At 47.9% G+C, this 26096-nt stretch overlaps 1 protein-coding gene across 3 annotated transcripts in view; it reads right to left on the bottom strand.

The window, feature by feature from the left end:
- Window positions 1-4450: 4450 nt before the first annotated feature.
- Window positions 4451-26096, bottom strand: part of NTF3 (neurotrophin 3) — a 67740-nt gene continuing 46094 nt past the window's right edge. For all 3 annotated transcript variants that reach the window (XM_002752241.6, XM_009003455.5, XM_035255483.2), the window contains exon 2: window positions 4451-5552. In XM_002752241.6, coding sequence (XP_002752287.2) covers window positions 4758-5552 — 795 coding nt within the window. In that variant the 3' untranslated portion in view covers window positions 4451-4757. The remainder of the gene's footprint in view (window positions 5553-26096) is intronic.

Genomic DNA, 26096 nt, shown 5'->3' with positions numbered 1-26096 from the left:
CTTGCCACAGAGATTTCTATAATTTACCTGGCAATGTCATTACTAAACTCTGCAACAATTCAACCCAGCCCAACTTATTGGTGGTAGCTGCTTCCTAGCAGAAAAGGCTTTTGACATCCTTGGACTTTTCACCATCTGCACAGTTCCTTGCTCCTCCCATCCCTGGCCCCTACCACAGGCACATCTATGCTTGTTTCATTGGCCTGCCATATACCCTGCAACCAAACAGAGGCCAAGGATTGTAGGAAACAAACCCATAGTCCCTCAGAGTGCTTCTAACCTGTTCTGCGGCACTGCTCATTCAAGCTGGGCCAATCTCCATCTGAACCTAACAGAAAGCCAGGGGGCCGTGTCAGCACAGAGGCGTCTGCATCTCAGCTTGCTGTGAAACAAGTGTGCTTTTTGAGAAGCCCACTTGCCCACTATAATGTGAGCAGGGAATTCATGTAAGGAGTTTGAGTCTCCTTAGATTTGGGTGTGGGGACTTTGAGAAAGCTTAGGCTTGAGACGGTTCAGGCTGAATCCATCTTCAGGGATTGTGGCTGGTGCTGGTTGTGGAATAGAGCCTGCGCGAGGCCCTCGGGCCAGGGTTGTGGAGGGTGGGGTGTTTGTGGTGGACAGTTGGCCGCTCCCCCAGGCTTCAGAGCACCCTCACTGAGGCAGAGCCTATGCTGCAGCTGAGCAGAGCGGGAGCTCAGTGAGGCAAAGCCAGGCTTCACCGGGGACCTGGTATTGGCTTTGTGCACCCAGGACCTTCAGCGTTTGAAGCCTGGGCAGGGGGTGCATCTTCCTGGTGAAGCCAGACAAATCTCCAGGTAGCCATAAACTGACTACACAGCCTTCATTCCTGAACACATGTTCAAAAGTGATAAAATAAATGCAGATGGCTTCTCCAAGCCTCAGTGGAGGATTTTTACCTTGACTAAATGAACTGTAAAGTGCAGATAAACACACACGTGCTCACACACCACACAGGAAAGGGAACAGCAACAGAAAAGTCCTCAGAAATACCAAACCCTGAAACACCAGCACCAGCCTAGAGGAAGCATTGTTGAGCATGAGACAGAGACGGAGGCTGAGAGAGGAAATACAAGAGCAAGGCCATGCTGTAATTCGCAAGGAGGAAACCAAGTGTGCATGCATGCACACTCACACTCACACACGCACGCTTCAGAGAAGTACGCAGGCAGAACTTCCAGCAAAAAATTAAGTTTCACTGCGTGGAAGGGTTAGAAATACCTTCCCTGGTATGTCAACTGTGGATTAAACGCCTTGTCACCAAGACCGGGCCAGTGGTTTGGTTGAAGAGACCAGCAGAAAGGAAATGGACAAATGCTATCCTAAGGTCCGCCTCCTTTAAGGTCCATGATTAATACATGTTAGTTATGACTAATCCTCCACCACAGAGCTTGGACAGTCCTACCAAAATTCCAGATTGAGGGGTCCTGCAAACCCTGCGAAAGCTCATCAGCATCATCATCATCCTCACCGTCATCATCATCATCACTGAAGGAGGCTTCTAACGTGCCAGGAAATGGATGATTTTATTAGATTGCCAAACAATCTTATGAAGTAGGCACTATCCCCATTTTACAGACAAGTAGACAAAGGCTCAGAGAGATCAAGCAACAAGCTCAAGGTCACAGTCTATAAGTGGGGAGAATTTTAGAGACTCACATGTGGCAGAAAGGAGTCCCATCAGCGGGGAACAGAGCTTCTCACCATAGAGTTCATTAAGGAAGTGAAGATTATCCATCTGGACTCTGCCCCTCTCTGCAATAGAATCTCATGATGCTGAAAGCCCGGGTTGGGACAAGGGAGTTATTCAAGGTCATGTAGCTATTCTCAATAAAGTTGGCCCACAGACCATTTTCTCCTGTGCACTCAAGTTCGTCACATTGCAATACACTTCTGCTTAACGAAGGCCCTGCAAGAAACTAAGCAATAAGGGAAGATAAAGAGAGAGTGGAGTTTTCCAGGAGCCAGCTACTCGCCCTCCAAGCCTCTCCTGTCTCAGAGATGGGTCTAACCTTCAACCAAGCCCAATGACAAATGTGTACATTGTATAGAAATAGGCCTTCTATCCACCTCGAAAAGGCTCTGCCCTGGGTCCAAAGCTAACACGTTGACTCTGGCAGCATCTGAATAGTTACTGAGATGGAACTGGGTAATGCTGCATTACCCCGCCCCTCTGAATTGGAGAGGCTGAGCTGTCAGATGGCCTGCAGCCCAGAGTTCCTTTTGGGAATATTTGTCTCATCTCCAGGTCTCTTCTCCGCAGAGCTGCACCTGCCCAGAAGCATGATCCTCCTGACTTGCTCTAGACAAGCTAGCAAACTCCTTGCATTCCAGGCGGAGCTTAAGACTCAGCCCTACAAGTCTTCCGGGTCAGTGCCTGGCAAGGCTGGGGTCTGGGGCCCCTGTCACTGAAGGCCCTCTCCCTCATCAACCAGACCACCCTCTACCGTTCAGCAGTTCCAGAAGAGGACCTTCAGGGCTCCTCAACTGTAGGCCTGAGGATAGAATGAAACAGCCTATGAGAGGCAGGTGCGGTAGCCTTTGCGGCAACTCCTCAACAGGTTTCTCCAACTTTCCGGAATCCACTGTTAACCAGGGCCATAAAACTCCTTTACGTTCCCGTCCCGCTCCTGCAGTGAAGGCTAAACAACTGGGACTCAAGCTCTGTAGACGCCCCCCAGCTGCAGTGTCCCTCAGCCTGCTGTTTTAGGGGTGGAGGGCTTACTAGAAACCCAGAAAAATGGTCACTTGGAAATGATGAGTGCCTGATAACTAGGCTTGGGCCAGTCATAAGCCTCTCCTTGTCCTATCAGCTGGGTTATTGTGTTCTTGATGAAGCCTCAGTGAAACCACAGGACAACAGGTTCTCATGCAGAAGTCTGTGCTTTTCCTGTCTATAACACCCACTCTGAAATGTGATGCTGCTACGTGGGAGAGGCAGAGACTAGTGTCGAGGGGTCAAGACTGTGCCATCGTTGCCACACAGATTTCAATCTCCGTGCTGCCACTTACTTACTAAATGACCATAGGCAAGTTGAACCCACCAGCCTCAGTTTCCTCACCTGTAAACTGGAGATGATGCTGGCTCCCTTAAAGGATTTGTGACAGTTAATGGTGGCAGGGTTTGAACATGCCTGGCCCATGATGGGCACGTGGTCAATTCCTTATTTCCTGCCCCCATATTTTTGGCATCCAGGATCAAGTGCAGTGTGATGATGCTACTGACTAAGCCCACTGCTATTTGCTGATTCTATTTCAAAAGTTCACGTCCCATAAAGGACACATTCCGTACAGGTGTGTGCTAAGGAGATGCCGGTGCATAGGCTGCTTGAGGTAAGAGCACACGTGGCCCTGATGAAGGCTGGGCAATCCAGGTTGGGCAGGAGACAGGGCAACAGGGCAGTGCTGGATTAGCAGACACCCTGTATCTCCACCAAGAGGGGAGAGGAGCGCCTTTATGTTCCAGCCCCAAGAGGATGAGCTGCTTCCCAGTGGGAAATGGGCATCAACAAACTCCTGGACGGACATCCCTGGTGTCCCCTCAGTCCTGCCTGGGCATGACAGGTGAGGCCATCACCACAGCGACCCCTTGCTTGTCGTGAACTCCTGCTGGGACTCAGAAGGCATCAAGAAGATCCCTTCCATTTGGGCAGTTTACATCTTGCGGGGATGGGAGGGAATGGTGAAGGACTAGCATTCTTAAGCGCCTGCTCCATGCTAGAAAGTTTCAGGGGTTGTAAACTGACTCTTCAGGATTCCTGGGACATAGGCAAGGACCCCCGTTTGGCTCTGACCCTAGGAAGCACAGGCTCAGAGAGTCTCTGAAACCCAGACAAGCTTACAGGGGAGGAGCTGGAACTTGAACCCGTGTCTGACTCCAAAGCCCGAACACTTTCCATCTCTGCTCACACTTCTAGAAGGAGCTGCCAGATGAGGAGGGGTGGCCACAGGCTGAGAGTCGGTCACGGGTAAATTTATCCTGTATGTATAGATTATTCACGATCCATTTCAGTTTGCTTCTGGGTAATCATGCAATCATTCTGTTACAAATAGTTTTTAAAAAAATTCCTGTGTGCCTAAGATGAAAACCACTTGCAAAATACAAAACAAAAGCAAAGCCAAAAAAAAAAAAAAAAAAAAATCAACTCTTAAACAACCCCAAACCCCGAAACAACAAATGTGCTGACAAGAAACTTCCAGACGAAAATGGCCAGGGTGGTTGTTATTCTTCCAGGACCATAACATTGGAGCAAGTCGTCATTCTCCTTTTCTAAGCTAGCAGCAGAGAATTTGATATAGAACTTGCTGGCCAGAGCTACAAGGTATCATTTTCAGTGGAGGCCAGAAGAGTTCATTTAATTAATTAACCCAACATTAAATGTACCAGAAGAGGGATATAACCGTGTTTATACACAAGTCTGACATCATCCGATTTTAACAAGTTTACTAAAACGACAGCCACGGCCTTGACAATACTGAATGCAAAATACTGGTGTACACGGATTTTACAGAGTGACTCCTGAGAGTCATCACAAAACAAGTTTTAACAGATGGGAGAGGCCTGAGGGAAGGCAAGCACACTGATTTTATTGAGAAAAAAAGCTTATATACTGTAGGGTTGCTGAAGTTTAATAAATAAAGGTCAACTTATAATATATAAAAACAATATAAACATTTATATGCTACATGCATATCATATAATTTAAAGTAATAATTTATATATGGGGAGAGATGCCAATTCATGTTCTTCCGATTTTTCTCGACAAGGCGCACACACAGGACGTGTCTATCCGTATCCACCGCCAGCCCACGAGTTTGTTGTTTTCTGAAGTCAGTGCTCGGACATAGGTTTGGGACGTTTTGCACTGAGAGTTCCAGTGTTTATCATCAATGCCCCTGCAACCGTTTTTGACTGGCCTGGCTTCCTTACATCGCGTTTCGTAAAAATATTGTTTGACGGGAGAGTTGCCGGTTTTGATCTCCCCCAGCACCGTGACCTGGTGTCCCCGAATGTCGATGGCCGACGACTTGTCGGTCACCCACAGACTCTCACTGTCACATACCGAGTACTCCCCTCGGTGACTCTTATGCTCTGCGTACCGTTTCCGCCGTGATGTTCTGTTCGCCACCACGGGGTTGCCCACGTAATCCTCCATGAGATACAAGGGCGGGGGCTCCAAGGGGGTGCTCTCGCTCAGCAGGACCCGCGGTGAGTTGTAGCGTCTCTGCTGCCTCAGCAGCTCTGTGTCCATTGCAATCACTGGCTGGAATTCTGACTTGGTGGGCTCTCCCCGCTCCGGCTCTCGGGGGGCCTCTGCTTTCTGCAGGGTGCCCTGGTAATTTTCCTTAACGTCCACCACCTGCTTGGAGAGCTTGTTTTTCAAAATATCTGCCTGGATCAGCTTAATAATCAGGGAATTGAGCGAGTCTTCCGGCAAACTCCTTTGATCCATGTTGTTACCTTGGATGCCACGGAGATAAGCGAGGAATATCACATAAAACAAGATGGACATCACCTTGTTCACCTGTAAGATCTGAAAAGGAAACACAGGTGTTAAGAGCAGGCCTGTGGCAGCTGAGTCTGTGTTATTTTGACACCAGCTACCTGAGGCTGAGTATCCCTGTGAGGGCACGAGAGAGGGTACCGCCATCCAGGTGAGCAACGCAGCACCCCTCTGGACATTCTGAAGAGGCTATTTCTTTCCCCCACCCCCGGGAAATACTGCAGAATGCGCTCCAGTTCTGCTGACTCTGCTCTTTGCATGGATTGCATTTACACCCGAGGTCTGCTTTATCCTACAGGCTCTGCTTGTGGGCAGATGATGTCCTACCGCTTCTTTAACTATCCCCTGAGCCTGTAAAGACATATCATTCATTCCACCTTGGCAAAGCATGAGAACTTCAAACCTGAGAGTTGTAACCATGGAGTAACTTCCCTTCAGCAGCAGCAGCAGCGGTGGCCTTGTAATTGTCTCAAGAAAGAGTTCGACTGCTCCCTAGCTGCAGCCCCAGGAAAGCACTGAGACTGAGGACTGGTTCAGTTGCCCCCGTATTATGGTGTCAGAGGTGGGTTCATCCCCGGCCAGGCCAAAGTTGGAACGGTCTGTTCTGCCCTTGGAAATGAGCACAGGGGGCCACTGCCCACTCTGCGAGAGGGCCTGCATTCCAGGGTGCTCTGCTGAGCTCTCTGATGGACACGCGTCACCAACTGATCTGCTGCATCCCCGGGGACCCTCTCCACAAAACACAGCCCAGCCATAGCACTACTTGCAGAAGACAGAGATGCAGAATCACCACCTCAAATAAATGGACTGGACTTGCCCGTAATAGAAGTCATTGTTGATTCACTTTCCCCCTTTAGATTTCTAACATTCTGCTACAACATGTTCCTTTGAGTGGTTATGCTTCTTCCAATTCTGCTATTACCTTGTGTAAATGGCATTTCAACCCATCAGCGCTCTCATTCTGTTGCCATAGTAGAAGCTCAACATTGGGCTCCTGCCGAGTCCCGGTGGAATTACAGTGCTGATCTCGAGACACCTTCATTGCTAGTCTCTCCCGCACTACAGCAAAGCCCAGATCTTCCAAGGCTTAGCACTGGAAGGAGATGCTCCTGGTGAAGAGGGGCCGCTGAGCTAGCGATCCTAACTTGTACCTGATTCGTCCACCGCCCTGCGATAGTCACTCCTTAATTACCATTGCTACCACCTCACTGGCTCCCAGGGGGGTACATCATTTCCTCTTTAAAGTTCTCTCTAAACATGGAAAATAAAAACTCTTCCCCTGGTTCACCTTTGGTATTTTTGGAAAGGCTTTACTAAGTCCAGGAGAAGATAGAGAGGAGATAAACAAAGCCGACACAAGAAACAGAAAAGCAGTTCTGCTAACCAGCATCCATGTCTGAGCCTGCCAGTGCTAAGGCACTCCCAGGACTCACAGAGAGCCTCTTTCCCAGCTTGTCTGAGATACCACCGGCTGACTTGTCCCTAGAGGCCGACAACGGTGAGGCGCTCTGCTCACACTGCCTCCTCCCGCCACTGTGATAAGGAGGCTGTCTTTTTTCCATGGGAACTAGTCTTTGGGACAGCCGATTCCTCCAAGGTCAAAGCCAAGAGAGGGATTTCAGCTTTGCCGCTCACCCTTAGAGACGACTCTAAGGAACTGTACTATCCTAGGAAAACGGTTCCCACAGGATAAGGAATCTCCCTCCTATTCTGCATACAAGTGACATTTCCTTCAATATTACAGGCCCAGCAAAGTGCAACTTGAACTATACAAAAAATACGGCATACGTGCAACTAGGATTACACTCCCCTCCCCCCAAAAAAGAATACAGCTGCAATAAAATCATTTAGGACTGACAGCCTATTGAAAAACAATGTATTAAATCTCCCAAAAGCTCAGCCACTGTAAGCTAAGAATGCACAGGGTCTCCACTCTTAAGGAAATAAATCAAGTATGGTTAGCGAGGCGAAGTCCCAGGTAAAATGAGAGTTAAGGTACAGATGAGTGAGGTAACGACCAGGGCGAGCTGTGAGGGAGAGCACTGGCTGATGCTGATGGATTGAGGAGGAAAAAGGTAAGAGTCTTTATGGGTGACAGGTGGAATATGGAACCAAAGTGTATTAGAAGTAGACACGCCATATAAAGAGACCATCTAATTTTATTCCTTCATCTTACAGATGAGGAAAACCTAAATGCAGTTTAAAGAAAAGGAGAGAATCTCAGGGAAGTGAGAGGCATTCCCTGTACTCCAGCCCTCACCTCCCATTTCTGTCCTGTGATGATTGGGCTCACAGGCCCCTTGCTCCAACCCCATTCGCTACTCACTGCTACTTGAATCACGATCCACGTGCACTGCCTCTGCTCTGCTGTTGAAATTTCACCCAGTTTTCAGTGCCTGGTACCAAAGCTGACTTTTCTGCAATGCTCCGCCAAGATCCCAACAGCAGCACCTGCTGTCTCCTTGCAACCCAGCCTGCTCTCCCAGCGCCTGGCCATTTCTTTCTTATTTGCCGTGATACTTTGTAATAAGTGGTGGGAGTAAGTCATCTGCAGGCTGGTGAGTGTTTCTAAATGCTTCAGAAGACCGTCTTAAAACCCTGCAGGCTTCCTGTGGACTCCATTTTAATAATCCACTTTTAGCTTTTTTCGTAGAGAGCAAGTCCAAGAACGTTGCTAACAGAACGCCCCAAAACACAGAGGTTTGCAGCTGGAAAGGACCTTAGACAACCTCCTCGTTTATACAGATAAGGGAACTGAGGCCTGCAGTGGTGGTGAAGTGAGGTGTCTAAGGTCAGACTGCTAAACAATGGCAGAGAGTGACGGGGGATGTTTGGTTTGCAGGCTCAACAAAAACCACATGGCTTGTGCACCATCAACGTTATTGTGAGGTGTAAATAATGAAATTCACATGGAAGCACCTAGCATAGTGTCAGGCCTGGAGTGAGCACACTAGACATGTTATAGAACATGAACCTGAATGGCCTGTGGCCGCAGGAGATTGTGCACATCTGCCCTTGATGCACACGTGCGAGAGGCCAAGTGTCTGGAGAGCTCCCTCCTCTGCATCTGACTCACAGCAATCTGTACCAACACGATCTTTGCAATGCTTTCCCCCAACGCCATGGTGCCCGAGTGCTTGGATCTCAGCCCACTTATACTGGTTGTGGGAGAAGAAAAGAGTATCATGAACTGGAAGCCCAGGGAACAGACAAATGACGAGAGCAACCACGGGCAGGGGAGAGGCGGTGTTTCTGAATATGCTGGGGGCAAGAATAGATGGATTCTGATCTCTGGTCACTTTTTGGTCACCAGTACCTTCATTTCTCACTCCATATCCAGTGTGGGAGTCCCCAGTGAGACAGTTCCCAGGAGTGGGGAATGGAAACAGGGAGGCAGTGCCAGCTCGACCCAGGCAAGGCACAGCAGTGAGTTCTTCTACTTAGGGGGATGTCTCCGCTCTTTCTCTAGTGGTCACTGCCATCTGCAGAGAGCCCCATTTAAGCAACTGTTATATTGTGCTATTATTGTTATTATTGTTAGTGTGTCTCCTCTTTGACGACAGGGACCATGTCCTTTCCATCCACACATCCTTGATGCCCATCACAGGGCTAGACACGCTGCAGAGTTTTGATGTCTATTTACTGAATGAGCGCCTGCTACGATCGAGACCTACCCAAGGCACTGCTTACTGGCTGGAGGGCCTGTATGGGCTTGTGCCAAGCCTGGCTTTGGAAGCCAATCAACTCTGCCTTCTTTTCCCAAAGAAAATACAGGCCCTGGCTCTGAAGTCGGCCATGGTCCCCAGGCTCTTCTTGGCTATAATTAGAAAAAGACCTGTTAAAGACCTCAGTAAACTCCCTTTCTACACTCTCCCCAGTGCCCATTTCCCCCGCTCAGAGTTTTCCAAGATCCTGACCGACGTGCATGTGCGATTTTCCTCACTTAGAAATGCTTTCCCACATATGGTGTTTTCTCAGTCCCTGGAGCAACATTCCTACAAGGTTTCACCATCCCTCAAAATACTCAAAAGAGAGCAATTTCTGATTCCTCCTTTTTGGCTCAGTTTACAGCATACACAGAGGGTTTGGGGGTATTCGAGAAGCAGCTGACATGGAAGAGGAAGCTGGGGTAGAGAGTGGCACAGGAGCTGAGCCCCCAGCAACCTGCATCTGCCCTGCCACATGCAGCGATGGGGCTGCAGCCTTTAGGTTCCAATTCACCTCTCCAGGACCAGCTTCCCTACACAAGAGCACCTCCTGACCATGTACCTAAAGACCCCTCTTGTTGCACATGTATGGAGCGAATTTTTAGACTGCTTAGGGGTGAGCTCACCAAGAATAAAAATGCAAAGTGCCAGGTACCGGCTTACATAAATCTTAAGTCCTGGCAACAACCATCCTGAAGTAGGTACTATTGTATTTCCTATTTAGATGCAGAAACTGAGGCACAAAGGGATTCCACGACTAGCTAACAAGCAACAGAGCTAGGATTTGCACTTTCTGGCTCTAGAGCTCGTGTTATTAATGATGACACTCTGCTGCGTCTCTGTCTATCCCTGCTCTCAAACATTCTAGAGAGTTTACTTCCAGGGGAAGCCCAAGCTCCAAGCCTGGAGCCAGGATGGCTGCTGTCAGCAGGCTGTGCCCTTCCCCAAGAAGCCTCAGCTCTACGCAGAGTTTGCAGAGATTTGAGGCCATCACTCCCATGTTCTCCTCCCCATATTCCCTATGAAAGCATCCCTCATGAAAGTAAACACAATCCAGTTCCCCCACCCTAGTCCCTCCTGGGCCTGATGCTCTCCAGTGTTGATCACCTGTGCCTGCAGAGGCCCTGCTGTAGTGGACAGAATACTCAGTGCACCAGACCGGCACTGGAATCTGGGGGACTTACAAAGAAAGCAGAAAGGCTCTGTTTTAGCTTTCCGCAGAGAGGAGTCATGAGAGCCGAAGTGAAAGTGGTTTTTAATTTGCCAAATTTTTAATATGCAAATTCAAGAGATTTCATTATTTCTGGTACAGCCGTATCCTCTGGAGGCAAATGCATTCTCTGGCCGGGGTCAAAGAGGACACTGGCCAGCTGTGTCCAGAAGGGCCTGATTCTTTGGAGAATTTCTTCTGCTATGACACGGTCTCTGACTAATGCTATAGACTCAGAAGAACACATCCTGCCAGATAACCTTAATGTCTTGTTCAGGGAGTGGAAACGGAGAGAGGTGGGAAAGTGACAGATTTAAAGTAGAATGACAAAGGGGAAAGGAATGTGGTGAAAATATTAAACCAAGGCCATATATTAAAGTCTGGCTATGCTTGTCCCCCAAATCTTAATTGCATAATTAATTCACACTGCTTTTGTTCTGAACATAGGTCTTGAGGCCTCCAAATTAGTCAGTGGGGCCGCATGAAGATGTTCTGACCCATGACAAGGCTGGGAACTGGGAGAGAGAGATCCTGGTGGAGCCTCCGCTGGGGATTGGTCTGGTTTTGCTTAATCTCTTTATTAATGATCCGGAAGCAGGAGGGAGGAAAAAGTGGCAGATTAATTAAAATGCACAGATGACGCTCAAAGGGAAGGTGCTGCAGACACCAGTGAGGACAGACCAATTAGGCTGAAGCACCCGTGGGGGTTGGCAACCTGGAAATAGCATGATTAGATTCAAACTAAAACATGTAGGTTAACTCACCGGGGGCATGATGGATCCAAAACCAACAAGGCAGGGAAATGCTTGGAAAGGGATGAAGGGAGGGGGCGACTTGGAATTGCTGCAAGGAGTAAATGAGAAGTGAGCTCACATGAGTAAAGCTGTGTGCGTTTCCACAGCACCTTCTTCCCTGCTCGCTGCGTCCTCCACCTCATTCACTCTAGCACACATCTCCAGTGGTGGCAACCATGAAACTCTGTCTTATGGAGCACAAAAAAGATGTAAATTGAGGAACAGAGCCAAGATCAGAAAGCAGACCAGAGATGGTCCCCAAAACATGCTGACGTGCACGCTCTAAAGTCACGGAAAACCAGAAGCAATCAGCGATCTAGAGGAAAAACAGCTACTCTCTCTGTTGGTATTTGGTGAGGCCTCATTGGACAATCCCTGAACTCGGGGTAGGTCTGTATCTACGTCGTGTCAAACCAGGCGAGAGAGGGGGCAGGGAAATGGATTCTTACCCTGTTCTTTAAGATCCCTGACTCTACTGTTGTTCCTCTCCTTAAAACTTAGCACTTAAGGCTCAGGGTTCTGAAACTGAGTGACACACACAGTCAGTCCTCAGCCCAAGATGTGAAATAAGACAAGGCCCTCAGTTTTCCGGAGATGTTGGCTTCTCAGCAGAAATGAGACAAGGCACACAGTCAACAGCAAAGGCAGACTCTAGGATGAAATAAAATAAAACAGAGAACCTCAGAAGGTTGACTCGCCTCCCTCAGAAAGGAAGTACTGAAACTGGTCCTTCTGAAGGCCGGAAAGTAAGGAACAGGGACCCTTGAACAAGGAAGATATAGACAAGGTGGCTAGATCCACAAAAGAAAGCTCAGTGCACCGACATGGAGGTAGAAAGCTGTGAGTTTCCTTTGCACAGCTATTAGGAGAAGAATTTCACATTGTTCAAAGCATACCCTCTTCTGGCCTCGAGAAGAGGAGGGAAAGATGGAAGGCATGGCACATGTCACAACAGTGTGTGCCAGCGCTCCAGGAGAAAGGTAGGACAGTTATTCCCCGGGCCGAGAAGCCCTCTGGCTTAGCCCCATCTTGGCAAAGAGAGATCTTAAAGGGGCTTGGTATGCCGACACAAGCCCAGGAAACTCAGGTTTACTTTATCCTTTGCGTGACACAAACTCCCATTTCACGGCAGAAGGGTGGACTAGGAAGAATCCGCAGAGAAAATCTGAGTCAATCCAGCTACTGGCCATCATGGTGTTATCTTGCATTTAGTAGTATTTGTCTTGGTAATTCACACTTATCCACCACTATGCATACAGGTGTGCATGTATGGGTTTGTGCGCCTGTGCTCGCACACATGTGCGCACACACACACACACCCCATGTAACTACTTGAAGTGAAGATGGGCTCTAGTCAAACTGTTTTCAAATTTTTGAATTTTGAAAAATTATAAACTATTTTCAAATGATTGAGTCATTTAATGTTCAGAAACATTCCAATTTTGGTATCATTTTCTGTGTCTGGGTTACTCCGTTCTCTAAGTATAAAAGCACACCAGGGGAAGCTGCTTCAGCCACATAGACAGCTGCAGGTACAGCTCATATTAAAGAATAACTTCAGCCTCGGAGAATAGCTGCCCCAAGTCAATGATCTTGTTTGAAATTTATGCCACATGTTTGAGTTGGGTTTATGGTCAAGGGTATACATTGTCTGCAAAATGCTACACAACTGTAGTAATATCATTACAAGGTAGAGGCTGCTCAGTATTGATTTTCAATAATTATAATTAATGACGATGATGACCATGATGATGATGGAAATATTTATTTTATCTACCCAGATAAGCATGACTCTCAAAATGGCAGAATAAAGAAGCTGGCTTCCTCTCGAGGGTTGGAGGCTAAGGGAAATCCCAAAGCATGCGTTCCATTCAATCCTTACTCTGATTGCCTCTTCCAAACCAACATCACAGCTGGCTTGGCAATGGCCAGACCTTTTTTATGTGCATCAACCATAGCAGCAAGTCCGGGACAAACCCAAACCATACTGGTTTGGCCCCTGGAGGACTTGGCTGCAGAAAGTGTGGTCAGATGGTAGGCTGACTCCTCTAGACTTGGCCATCAGGGCTGGGTCAAATATGACCCCTCACGCCTCCCTGCTGCCACACAGTCAACCACCTTTCACAAGGATGAGGTATATTGACTGGGGTGGTCTGTGGCAGTATTGATCGGTGGTCTGGTCTGGATCCCTTCTCAGAAAACCATGGTGTCTGAAGACTGACAGCTGGGACTGTCTTTTCCAGGTGTTATCTCCCCTCTGTTCCCTGTGGCTGCTGTCATGCACTTGAATACTTTTATGGACTAGGAAACTGAGGCAGAAGAAATGTGTCTGGTGCTTTTCTGAGTCTCTTCTCACCCACTCATCTAGTGATGTGGGGGTGTGAGCACAGGAAGGAAACCAATCTCCCATCAAAACTGGAGTGTTTGGTAGGCACTTAATAAACACTGTGACTCCAACCCCAACACTCTAGCAACTCTTTCTGGGCAGCTGGGAAAGACGGAAAAACCAACCCAGAGCTTGTCCTCTGAAAGCAATTTTGGCACAAACACTCTGAACCCCAGGCAGTCTTTAATCACAGACACAAGTCATAATAATCACTTGTAATAACAGCTCACATTTATTGAGACTCACCATATGCTAGACTGTGCAGAACACTTCACATGGATGATCTCAAGTAATCCCTGTGGACACGATTATTAAACCCCACTTTTCAGCAGAGGAAACTGAGGCTCAGAAGAATTAAGTAATTTTTCTCAAGATTACACATCAGTTGAGAGGCAGAGCCAGGGAACGAACCCCCATCTCCGTGATCCCACAGCCCTAACTCTTAGCTAATATTGCAGAATACCTCCCAATTCACTCCAAAGTCTAAGGCACCTGTCACTTCATTGCAGTGAACTGGGTAGCACGCAGCGCACTAGTATATTACTGTTTCTTTCTCTGTGGAGGAAGAGACATTCAAGACAGATCTTCTGAAACATAAAAGAGACATTTCCAGTCTAAGGCTTGTCTCACCAATTCACAGTGGCTGAAGAGCATATCTGTGTGATAGGGGGCTAGTGGGGTCTTGTATTTATGCTTTAGTTTCTCCAAATATAAAATATTCCTTTCTTTTTTTCTTATTTCGTGGTAAAAAAACAACCAAGAACCCAAAGTTTCATTTTAAAAAACGGCCGGAGCATTGAAGAGGGGACAGATTTCTGATTTTTTTGTTTTCACAGATTGCAGCATATTTGTAGCTATTGATGAGAAACAGAATAATGTAGGATCTTGGCACATCCCCTGTTTTGATTTGTTAATAAAAATCAACTCTTCCACTAATGAGCTTTGTGGCTACGGGAGAAACACTGTGCATCCTGGGGGCTCAGTTCTGGAACAGCGTTTCTCCATAGGGGTGCCACTGGGATTTCGAACAGGACAGTTTTTGATTTTTCAGTTTTATCCCCCACCCATGCAACTCAGGCCCCCACCTAGTAAATATCAATCGTGACCCCAGTCATGGCGACAACTGAATAAAAGAACCCACACCTTTCCAAGTGCCATCTATGGAGACCCCTCGGTTATGAATCACATGACATGATGCTGGGGAGTTAACTGTTTTTGGATCGTTGGCCCTTTTACAATGTGACCAAAGCTAAGAAACCCTTCTGCTAAAAAACCACACATGTGCCTATAAAGAAAAATATCACAAAAAATTTCAAGGTGATTCAAAGAGTCTATAAAAATCAACCTAGTGTCCCACAGATTTTAGGTTTAGAATTCTTGAACTGAAGAATTTCAAAGGTTCTTTCTAGCTGAGATACCCTGATCCTGTGCCAATTTTTTCTCCAGGCCAAATGGAGAAGAAATTATAATTATCAGCCTAATTTTCTGGTCCTCTCTGTTTCTCTGTGTCCCTGTGAAGCCAGGGTGCTGGGAACTGGAATCCAACTCTGTTAGGAGCGTGGCACAATGGAAAGGTTATGGGGGGAGAGTGACTTGCCCCAAAACCAACCAATCAATCACTACAAGAGCAGGAACCAATCCTAGCCCTCCAGATGAACAGCCCTGCGCTGCTCAACCACAGCCACACACACAGCAGTGAGTGTATTTAAGACACATGGAGGGAAACCTGACCACACCTACTAGTAGGGCTTCCTGGGGGAGGCACGGGGGTCCCAGGTGAGCCTGATCAACACAGCACATCTGACGCTGTGTGTGAGAGGCCTGGGGCCTCAGCAGCCCTGCTCAGCCCAAGAGGCAACCCATGGAGGAAGAGTCTTTCCCGTTTCCCTTTCACAAGCGTCTGTGATGCACCACCTATTGGCATCCACCTTCCTCATGGACACCAGGAATCAGAGCATTTTCCTTTCTGTCCATAAACCTCCATCACTCTGGGTGACGTCACCTCCAACCTGATGGCTTTTTCATTCCTTGGTCTCCCTGTTACTCCACATCCTCAAGACCTGTGTTCTCCACGACGTTTGAAAATGCAAATTCGATTCCTCAAAGACCTAAGCGATTCCTTGAAGACGTAAAAACAGAAATACCATCGCTTCTCGGCCTTTTGGCTAAGATCAACTGTAAAAACAGAAATACCATTCAACCTAGCAATCCCATTACTGGGCACATACCCAAAGGACTATGCATCATTCCCTCATAAAGACACATAGGCACACATATGTTCGCTGCAGCACTACTCACAATAGCGAAGACAAGGAATCAACCTAAATGTCCGTCAGTAATAGACTACAGGGGATGGGGTGGCATCTTGTAATGTCACCAAGGACATTCCATTAAATTTGCTCAGAAGGGCCCGGCTCAGTACCTGGATGAGAAACCTACTGTGGACCTGGAGGACAGTTACTGCTGTTCACCAACTACTCAGGGCTGGAACCCCGAAGAACATGGGAGTGCCCTGACACCATTGGTCTCCCGAAGGTGTGTGCCAGTGGAGGGTCTGAAGACCCCACGGGTCTGACTGCAAAGTGGCCAAGCAGAGAGGCAAAGCCACCCAATGCTCATGGAGACTTCAGGTAAGTGGCTGAGTGAGAGACAGAGAGAGAGAGACAGTCAGAGACAGCGACTGAGAAAGAGGGAAACAGAGACACAGATACAGAGACAGAGGCAGAGAGAGGCTGAGACAGAGAAAGGAAGAGACAGAGAGAGATGAGGGAGGAGACAGAGATGGAGAGACAGAGAACAAAGAGACAGAGGAAGGAGAGAAAGAGAGATACAGAGACTCAGAGAGAAACATATAGAAACATAAAGACAGAAAAACTGAGACAGAGATTGTAAGAGAGGGAGACAGAGACACAGAACAAAGAGATAGAGACAGAGATGGAGGGAGATGGAAATAGAAAAACACACACAGAGAAAGACAGAGTAAGAGACAGAGAGATAGAGAGAAAGGAGGAGAGACAGAGTCAGAGTTTGGGAAAAAAGAGTGACACAGTGAGAAACAGACAAGCAGTGAGGGGGGCAGAGAGACAGAAAAGAGGAGAGAGGCACAGAGAGTGAGGGAGACAGAGAGAAACAGTGAGAGAGCAAGGGAGGAGACACACAGTGGAAGAGGGGGTCTCTTTTTTTGTATAGGGGGTTTCAGCTGAGCCCAAGACCCTGGGCTCTTCTACCTGGTTCGGGAAAACTGGAAAGATGGCAGAGAAGGCCCCTCTGAAGCCAGCATTGCTGCAGATCCAGAGGGCATGTGCACTTCCATTCACATTAGAGACCACTCCACCCTGCCACCGTCCCCAAAGCCAGTGAGCTCCCTGCACTAACCTACATTTCTTTCTACTGTCAGGGAAGTGAACATGTAGGTGTTGTAGATGCAGCAGGTGGCCCCGTCCCAGCAACATGGGAAAGACCAAGGCACTGGCACTCAGTGTCACACAGCGCTTCCTGGCTCAGGAAGAGGATCTCAGAACAGGCCACAATCACACAGGCCACCTGTACCTTGTCCCAAGAGGGGTGGCAGTGCCCAGCAGCCCGGTCAACAGAGGCTGAAGCAGTAGGGCTACAAATGACAAGCCAGCACCCATCTGATGGGCAACAAGTCAGGCAGTGTGTGTGTGCGTGCATGTCTGTGTGTGTGCATGAGTGTGTGTCTCTATGTGTGTAGTGTCTGTGTATGACTGTAGATGTGTCTGTGTGTGGTATGTGTATGTGTGTATGTATGCCTGTGAGTGTGTCTGTGTGTCTCTGTGTGTGTGTGCTGTATACATATCTACATGTGTGTGATGTCTGTGCAAGCCTGTGGTTGTGTCTGTGTGTGTTGTGTATATGTATGCATGTGTGTCAAGTCTGTGTATGTATGTGTTTGTGTGTGCATGTGCATGTGCGCGTGTGTGTGTGTCTGTATGCGTGTGGCGTATATGTCTAGGTGCGAGTGTGTCTCTGCATGGTGTACATATGTGTATGGCATTATTCTGTGTGTGTCTGTGTGTTGTGTGTGGTGTATGTCTGTGTGTGTGCATGTGTGTCTGGTATTACTCTGCGTGTGGTGCATGTATGTCTGTGTGTGTGCATGTGTGTGGTATTAGTCTGTGTCTGGTGTGTGTGTGTCTGTGTGTGTGCATGTGTGTGGTGTTGTTCCATGTGTGGTATGTGTATGTCTGTGTGTGTGTGCATGTGTGTGGTTTTATTCCACATGTGGTATGTGTATGTCTGTGTGTGTGTGTGCACGTGTGTGGTGTTATTCTGTGTGCGTGTGTGGTGTGTGTGTGTCTGCATGTGTATGCGTGTGAGGTGTGTGTCTGAGTGTATATGTGCATATGTGTGGTGTTATTCTGTGTGGTGTGTGTGTCTGCATGTGTATGTGCGTGTGTGGTATTATTCTGTATGGTGTGTCTGTGTGTGTGTGTGCATGTGTGGTGTGTGTGTCTGTGTGTGTGTATGTGCATGTGTGCATGGGGTGCTGGGTGAGGGATGCTGAGAAGGGGAGAAGCCAAACGTCAGAAGGGATCAAGAGCCTGCGTCTGCTCCCCGCCTCCCCTTTGGTCACTGTTAGTCCCTGGGCAAGTCTGCTTTTCACTCCCAGCCCGGCATCAGATTGCTCCTCTAGCAAGGGCAGGAACCGGAGTAAATCATCTGGAGACCATCCCGGCGCTAGCAGCCTGCTGTCGTCCACAGAGGTCTAAAGCCAGGCAGGGCTCTTGCTCTCTGGGTCCCCTTCAGACCAGAGGAGCACACCAGCTCTGTGGGTGCCCCTACCCTGCCACCTACACTCCCAGTGTGGTGCACGTGGAGTCAAGCACAGGGCTCCAGTGGCCTTCCTGGGTCCCCGTGGACTGGAAACATGTGAGGATAGGCAGGGGAGATGCCGTGAGATGGAAAGAGAAACTCTGGGTCAAGTTTGCATTTCTCATTATTTCTCCAACCCTTCTCAAATTCCTTTTGTTTAGAAACCTCCTTGAGTTTCTGAAGCTTTCCCCCTCCCCCACCCCACCCCCTGAAAAACTCTAGGAGCTCCTCCAGCCTGTAACCCTTCTGCATAACACGTTCCATATGTTGGTCACTCTCGACATGAAACATTTGCACTAGCTTTTCTGGTCACCTACTCCGTGGTCTCCCCACACAGCCTCTCCCCAGAGTAGCCCCACCAACCCCCTCTGTAGCCATCTGTTCAAGAAGCAGAGACTGGGATCAGGTTGTAGGGACCTTTGCTCTCCCTCGCTGGTCAATCCCATGCAAGATTCCTGCAGGTTCGCCTCCCGAGTGCCTCAGAGTGCGCCTGCCTTTGCTCCAGCCCGCCCGCCGCCAACAGCTGCAGGGAGACCCTCCTAAGAACTGGGGCTAATTGAGCAGGGCTCTGACTGAGCTTGCCACATTATTTGCTTAGAGCAAGCTTTTACAGCAAGGCAGCACAGCATTCTATTGTCTTCCTTTCCCACCCAGCTCCCCCTCCTCTCGAGGCTACCCACTGCAGTAAATAAAGGCCGATGGGGTGGGATTTTTTTTCCACCCTAACTTCCAAAGCTCCCTTTGCAGATGCAAACACATTCTAGCCTTCCTTGCTTGACCCCCACTCCGGGCGCCACTCCCTCCCCGCCCTCCTGACGCATCCTTTGATGATTGAATTTGATGCTGGAAAACAGCACGCAGAGCACCACCCCACGCAAGGTTTTACGGGTTACCCAAAAGATGGAAGAAGGTGGCATTCAATAGCTCTGGAGGTGCTGCACTGGAAGAGCTGAAGATGACTTTGAACTGATCAAGGAAGCCTGAGAACTGCTTATAGTTCCTCTTCCCTGAGAACATAGGCGCGTCCTTGAAGGTCTCAGACTCCCAGGGATACTCCAGGCATCGAATAGAAGCTGCCTTGAAACAGGTAGTGAGGCAAGCCCACGACGTAACACTGGAGGCAGGAGCAAGTGGGGAAGCATGAGGCCCTAGGGGCCAGACTGAGAACATCAAGGTTTTCCAAAAAGACATGGAGAGACCTGTCTGGGACATACTTGGCTGGGCCATCAGCTATCTTGAAGGATGGAAGGATGAGAGATTGAGCACCTACTGTGTGCCAGGGACTGAAATTTAAAACTTACATCCCACTATCTCCAGCTTTTTGGGGAGAGATAGAGTTAGAAAAATTATAAAGAGAGGCTATGGCTATTGTAAAGCCAAGAAATCCAGGGCACAGAGTAGGTGAGGGATGGGCTGAAAGTTGTTACTGGTAGATATAAAACTACAAGCAGAAGAATCCCTGCTTCCTGACTCCTGATCCTACAGCGTTTCTAAAAGACAGCCTTCTCTATTATCAGTCCTAGCCCAGCAGGGTGGACCGCATGCCTGTGATCGCCAAGTAAGAGGAGCGCCTTCATCCAGCTGTAAACCTAAGGGAGAGCCCTCATGTCTGCAGAATGCAGACCACACTTTTCCAGTATCTGTTGGATACTCTAACAGCATCTGTGATGCACCAGTTTACACAAAGTAGATCATTTCCAAAGCAGAACCATCTCTGGCTGCAAAATGTCCTCTTCACTAGGGAGATGGAGGGGCCCATTATTGGCCCAAGTTCTGCATCCATTTCGCTCTAATTCTAACCAGAGGGAAGCCTCACCAGCCTCACCCACTATCCCCTCCCTCCGGCCCCCAAATCTTGGCTCTATTTAGTTTGTAGTTGGATTGTATTCTGGAGATCAAACAAGTTAGGTGAAATTGTATTGAAAACAATTCTTTTCAACAATACTGGAAAATGACAACAGTAACGAGGGAAAGCATGTTTGACGATGAGTTTGGATGATGCACGGGCGCTAATGAGACAACTGCATGAATGTAATTGAGGTATCTGACTTCAGAAGTTCCGATTATGCTGACGGGCTTGGCAAGGAACCCTGCAATTTGGCATTCATGAACAGATTAACACCGAGGATCAGTTGAAATTCAACATTGTGCAGACATGTGCCCTGACATTGTGCTGGGCATATACAGTAGGGGCCAATGAGGACCTGATGAACTGAAATAGAAAAAGATTAGAGCCCACTTAGGAGGCAACAGACGAGCTCTTCTGCCACCGGACCAGTGCGTAAAATGTTAGAGTCACTTATTTGAGGATTCGTTTGTTTGCTCCTAACAATGCTGTGGTGTTTCTAGACATGCAGTCTCAATGACCAGATTACAGCTGGGTTTAAGAGTGGGAACTCCAAAAAGTTCCTTCAAGACCTGAGGATCTGTGATTCTAAGCTGAGGATGAAAAGGTCAAATGCTGCCCCATGGGGAGGCCTATCGGGCCACAGGCCTGTAAGAGCTAAGAGTGACTTTCACCACAATGCAAAGTGAGTCACGTGGCTGCTGGGGCGGGACCCCTGCCAACCGTAGTCAGATGGAAGGGTCTGGCCATTCTTTTAATACTGGCATTGATTCAGAATGTGAAACTTTTGATCCTATAACATGGTACATTTTAATTCCTCCTGGTGACGTTAATAATGTAGTTGGCTGATGCCACGCTAACAGAATTTATAATGCATGGATGCTTCCAAGAAATAGGGGGAAGTAATAACTGTAGTCTCACACGTGAACCTCAGTTTGCACTCTGTTTAGGCTTCTGAGAAAGGTGGAATGCAAATCCATTTTGCGAATTGAATTATGTTTTAAAGACACTAGGAGTGTTTGCAATGAAAAAAATCTTATTGTGGATTCCTATGGAAAGCAGTAAATAACCACTTTTCAATTAAAAACACATTTGATATTGGGCTAGTTTTAGCTTAAAACACAGTGAACCTTTAAATGTAGTGCAACTGTGGTGTAGACACATTACCATTTTATAATGAACACATATACTTTGAGACCACAGCAGTCACCAAGGGAGGAAGGCTTACTTTTCCGTGAACCCTTCAAATATTTGGGTGCCCTGTTAATGTGCATTATCTCCTACAGCGAATTCCCCAGAAGGCGAGAAATCTGGAATAAGGAAAGAAGCAGGAGACTATCTCTGCTGGAAGTTCCCATTTTTGCACTGCTGTGTCCTAAACAATGCCATCCTAAATTCTCATAATATATGATACTTCAGTCTTCTCAAACATCCCAATAAAGAAAGGAATGGAAGGAAGAGAGGCAAGCAGAAATCATGCACTCCGTACTCAGTGAAGACTCACCAATAATGATTGCATCAGTAGCGATGACTCCTTTTGTGAGGACTTACTCTGCCAAGAACAGTGTTAAGAACCCCGCAATCACAACTTGACTTCATTCTACAATAGCCCTCTGAGGCAGATCCTACAGTTCACAACTTACCCGAGCCCTGCATACTACCTCACACCCTCTGTGAGACCTGGGGCAGCATCCAACCGCTAAACATGTTAACATTTCCACTGCACAATTATATTCACTTAAGTGAAATGAAGACTAGCTCATTCGGGTTAGGTTGTACGGCCAAATGAATTTGCTCTCACTTTAAGAAATGACTCTGGGTTTTCAGAGCTTTTTGGGCTTTGGAATTACAAAGAAGACACTGGGGATGTGCGTTATTCTATTTCATAAATAGGGGTAGCCTGCTTGAGGTCACACCATGGCAATACCCAACTTAGTAGCAGAGCTGGGGTTCAAACCCAGGCGTGTCTGATACCAAAACCCACGTTCTCAAACACTAGGCTATGCTGCTTATGTTGCTCCCACCACACCCCCAGGGAAACTAGAAAATAAAACCTCCCTACAATGGTTTTCTGAGAAGGCCAAATTAAACTGTGATTACATACACCCTCTTTTATGTTTAAAAGGTTTTTTTCATTAAATAATGTTTCCTAGAGAGATGATTTTCCTTATTATAAAAATGATACGATGAACATATTTTAAAAGTTTTTATTTTTATTTTTATTTTATTTTTTTGAGACGGAGTTTCGCTCTTGTTACCCAGGCTGGAATGCAATGGCGCGATCTCGGCTCACCGCAACCTCTGCCTCCTGGGTTCAGGCAATTCTCCTGCCTCAGCCTCCTGCAGCTGGGATTACAGGCACGCACCACCATGCCCAGCTAATTTTTTGTATTTTTAGTAGAGACGGGGTTTCACTGTGTTGACCAGGATGGTCTCGATCTCTTGACCTCGTGATCCACCCGCCTCGGCCTCCCAAAGTGCTGGGATTACAGGCATGAGCCACTGGACCTGGCCAAAAGTTTTTAAATACAAAAACATATAATCTATCAGCTCCCACAGGTATCATCATGGAATATTTGTGTCCAGCCTTTTGAAAATACATTAAAATTTTTCTATGCATTATAGTTGAGATCGTTTAATAAACATCATTCTGTAACTTTCTTATTTCACTTCCTATTATAATCCAGGCATTCTCCTATTATGTTACAATTCTTCCCAAGCAAATCTTTATGGCTACATAATACTCCACCACGTTAATTTGCCATAATTTACTGGATGACACCCCCTGCTAAACATTTACTATTTGGAATCCTCTACTCCCATGATCCATGCTGCAGTATCTCCATGAACAAGGCTTACTATGGGCGTGCTATTCTCAAGGTCCAGGACTCCAGCCACTTCCTCACCCTCTTGACACATCTGCCCTGTGCAGCCCCAACCTCAGATCAGTTTATACATCTGTCCTCCCAGCAGACAGGCAGGCTGCTAAAGAGGGGGGAACACAGCCTAGGAACACTGTAAGAGCTGCGAGTGACCCTCACCACAACGCGAAGTGAGTCATGTGGCTGCTGGTGCAGGGATCCCTGCCGACTGTAGTCAGATGGAAGGGTCTGGACATTCTTTTTATGCTGGCATTGACTGATGTTGACTGACGCTCTCAGGGTCTGCTCAGCCCTTACTGTAGATCCACAATTTGCTCTTGTTCCCACGTCAGGTCTTCCCTCCCCTCCCAGCAGCTCCTATCTCCTCAAGCCTCTTGGAGCCTCCTGCAGAAAACCCTGCATGCTACTGCACAGAGCCCTGCAGGTGGGACCTGCCTCAGCCCTCGAACTCCACCTACTGATCTCCAAACACACCATTGTGCGCTCTCGCCTCTGCCAGGACTCCCTGACCACTCCCTATGCTGGGAAGGCTCTTAGATGTATACTGTTAAGGTGACCAGATACTTTATCATCTAAACTTTCCAAAGTGAAAAGGGGTGTTAGCAATAATTTTGTTGAAGTAATGGCTGAATGGTAGGACTGGTCTGAGTCAACCAGGAAGTGTGATTACTGTGAGTAAAACCAGAATTTCCTCTGAGTGGCAGGGCCCACCTTATCATACCCACTCTCTAACACGCCCTATACTGACACTCTGGGCCTCACATCCATTTCCTCAGAAGTCTTCTTCTGTCATGGCCTCCATCCCAGACATTTTGTCTTTTCCTCTCTTCCTTCCTTCTTTCCTTCCCTTCTTCCTTCTTCCTTCTTCCCTCCTTCCTTCCTTCCTTCCTTCCTTCCTTCCTTCCTTCCTTCCTTCCTTCCTTCCTTCCTTTTTCCCTCCCTCCTTTCCTCCCTCCCTCTTTCCTTCCTTCCCTCCCTCCCTCCCTTGTCCCTCCTTCCCTCCCTCCCTCCCTCCCTCCCTCCCTCCCTTCCTTCCTTCCTTCCTTCCTCCCTCCTTCCCTCTTTCTTTCCTTTTCTTCTTTCTTTCTTTCTCCTTTTTGTTTTTGGCAGAGTCTCATTCTGTCACTCAGGCTAGAATGCAGGGACATAATCATAGGTCACTGCAGCCCTGATCTTCCAGGCTCAGGTAATCCTCCCACCTCAGCCTTCGAAGTAGCTGGGACTTTGAAGTAGCCACCATGCCCAGCTAATTTTTTATATTTTTTGCAGAGGTGGGGTTTTGCTATGTTGCACAGGCTGGTCTCGAACTCCTGGGCTTGAGCAATCCTCCCGCCTTGGCCTCTCAAAGTGCTGGGATTACAGGTGTGAGCCACTGCGCCTGGTCTAGACATATTTTCAACCTGCCCCTCCTTAAAGGTTTTCCCGCCTCTGTAGATAATATTCCGATGTTGCCAGCATTAGAGAAATAAAACAAAATAGTTGTCCTCTAATTATGACTATCTGATCCCAGCCACGTGCCCTGTCCCACGTGTTCCCTACATCCATCATCAACACCTGCGCCAGGACCCTACATAAACAGCCCCAACTAGAATACCATTCCTCCTTTCAAAGTCAGGCAGAAGTGCCACAGCATCTCCTCCCTCATGCTCTCTGAATCGCTGGAAACACCGATCCCTCCTCCAGCCGGCAGCTCTCCTGGTCTCCCTCCTACCCCCACCAGCACTTCCCTCACACTCTTTCCATACTCCCTCCGACATTCTGCTTTCCCTTCTCATCTGAGGATGTGACTGCAATCTCATCCCCCCTGCTGATGTGTGGATATGTCCGCACTCACACCTGTAGTCACAGACCTCTGTCCTACACTCCAAACCCATAAACATCCATGGCCTACTAGACATCTCCACTTGAACTGCAGAGGAATCTCAAGGGCGATATATCCAAAGCTGAAGTCACCATCCTCCCCCAAACCCTGCTCCTCCTCCAGCCTCGGATTTTCTCTCTTGGGAAAAGGCAGCAGCAGAGATCATGTTTGAGTCCGCTTTCTTCCTTTCTTCCCTGCCCCCAACATCGAATTGATCTTTAATAATTCCAGTTGACTCTGCCTCCTCCTATTTCACAAAATCTACCCTCCTTTTCTCTATAGCCCGTGCTACCTCTCTTGCCTGGATGACTTCAATAGACTCTTAAATGGTTTCTGAGACCTTACTTTGCCCTCTCCCAGCCTTCCCTATCATTTCTTCCCCGCACTGGAATGGAATTGGGTCATTCCTCAGCTGGAGAAATACCTGTTCTTCTCTATAACCTCCAAGATCAAGCTAAAATTCCTCAGCATCGTCTGCCCCTCATTGTCTGGTTCCTGGGCACCTCTCTCGCCAGCCTCATCTCTTGCCAGCCCTCCTCTCCCTGTGCACACCAGCCTCCTCGAGGGACCTGGGTTCTCCAAACATGCCATGTGCACTGTCACCGCTGCTAGGACTCCCATGAATACTGCCTATGCCAGGAAGGTTGTTTCTCCCTTTCCCTTCCTGGCTAACTACCATTTGACTGTCTGACCCTGCTCATCCATCATGTCTCCGAGAAAGACTTCTCAGCGCTTACTGCATTCTTTTACAACCAGCCTTTTACTTGTCTGTCTGCTCCACGTAACTGTATGCTCTCTTTTGATGTGTTTTGATATCCTTAGCACCTGCAATGGTGCCTGGCTCATGGTAGATACTCCATAAAAGATTTCTAGAAACAAAGTCACTGGATCAAAGCGATGAAGCTCTTAAGAAGCCTAATCATTTATGCTTTTGGGCTGGAATCATTGTAGTCAGCTCACCCTTTCACTCTCAAGTGTCCCACTTTGGATAATAAATTTCATGCTCACTCTTCTCCGAAGGCCTTCCATATGGATTCCTGTACTCTTTAAAG

Source organism: Callithrix jacchus, chromosome 9 (assembly GCF_049354715.1).
Source record: "Callithrix jacchus isolate 240 chromosome 9, calJac240_pri, whole genome shotgun sequence".
NCBI lineage: Eukaryota > Metazoa > Chordata > Mammalia > Primates > Cebidae > Callithrix > Callithrix jacchus.
This window is presented reverse-complemented; position numbering and strand designations above follow the sequence as displayed.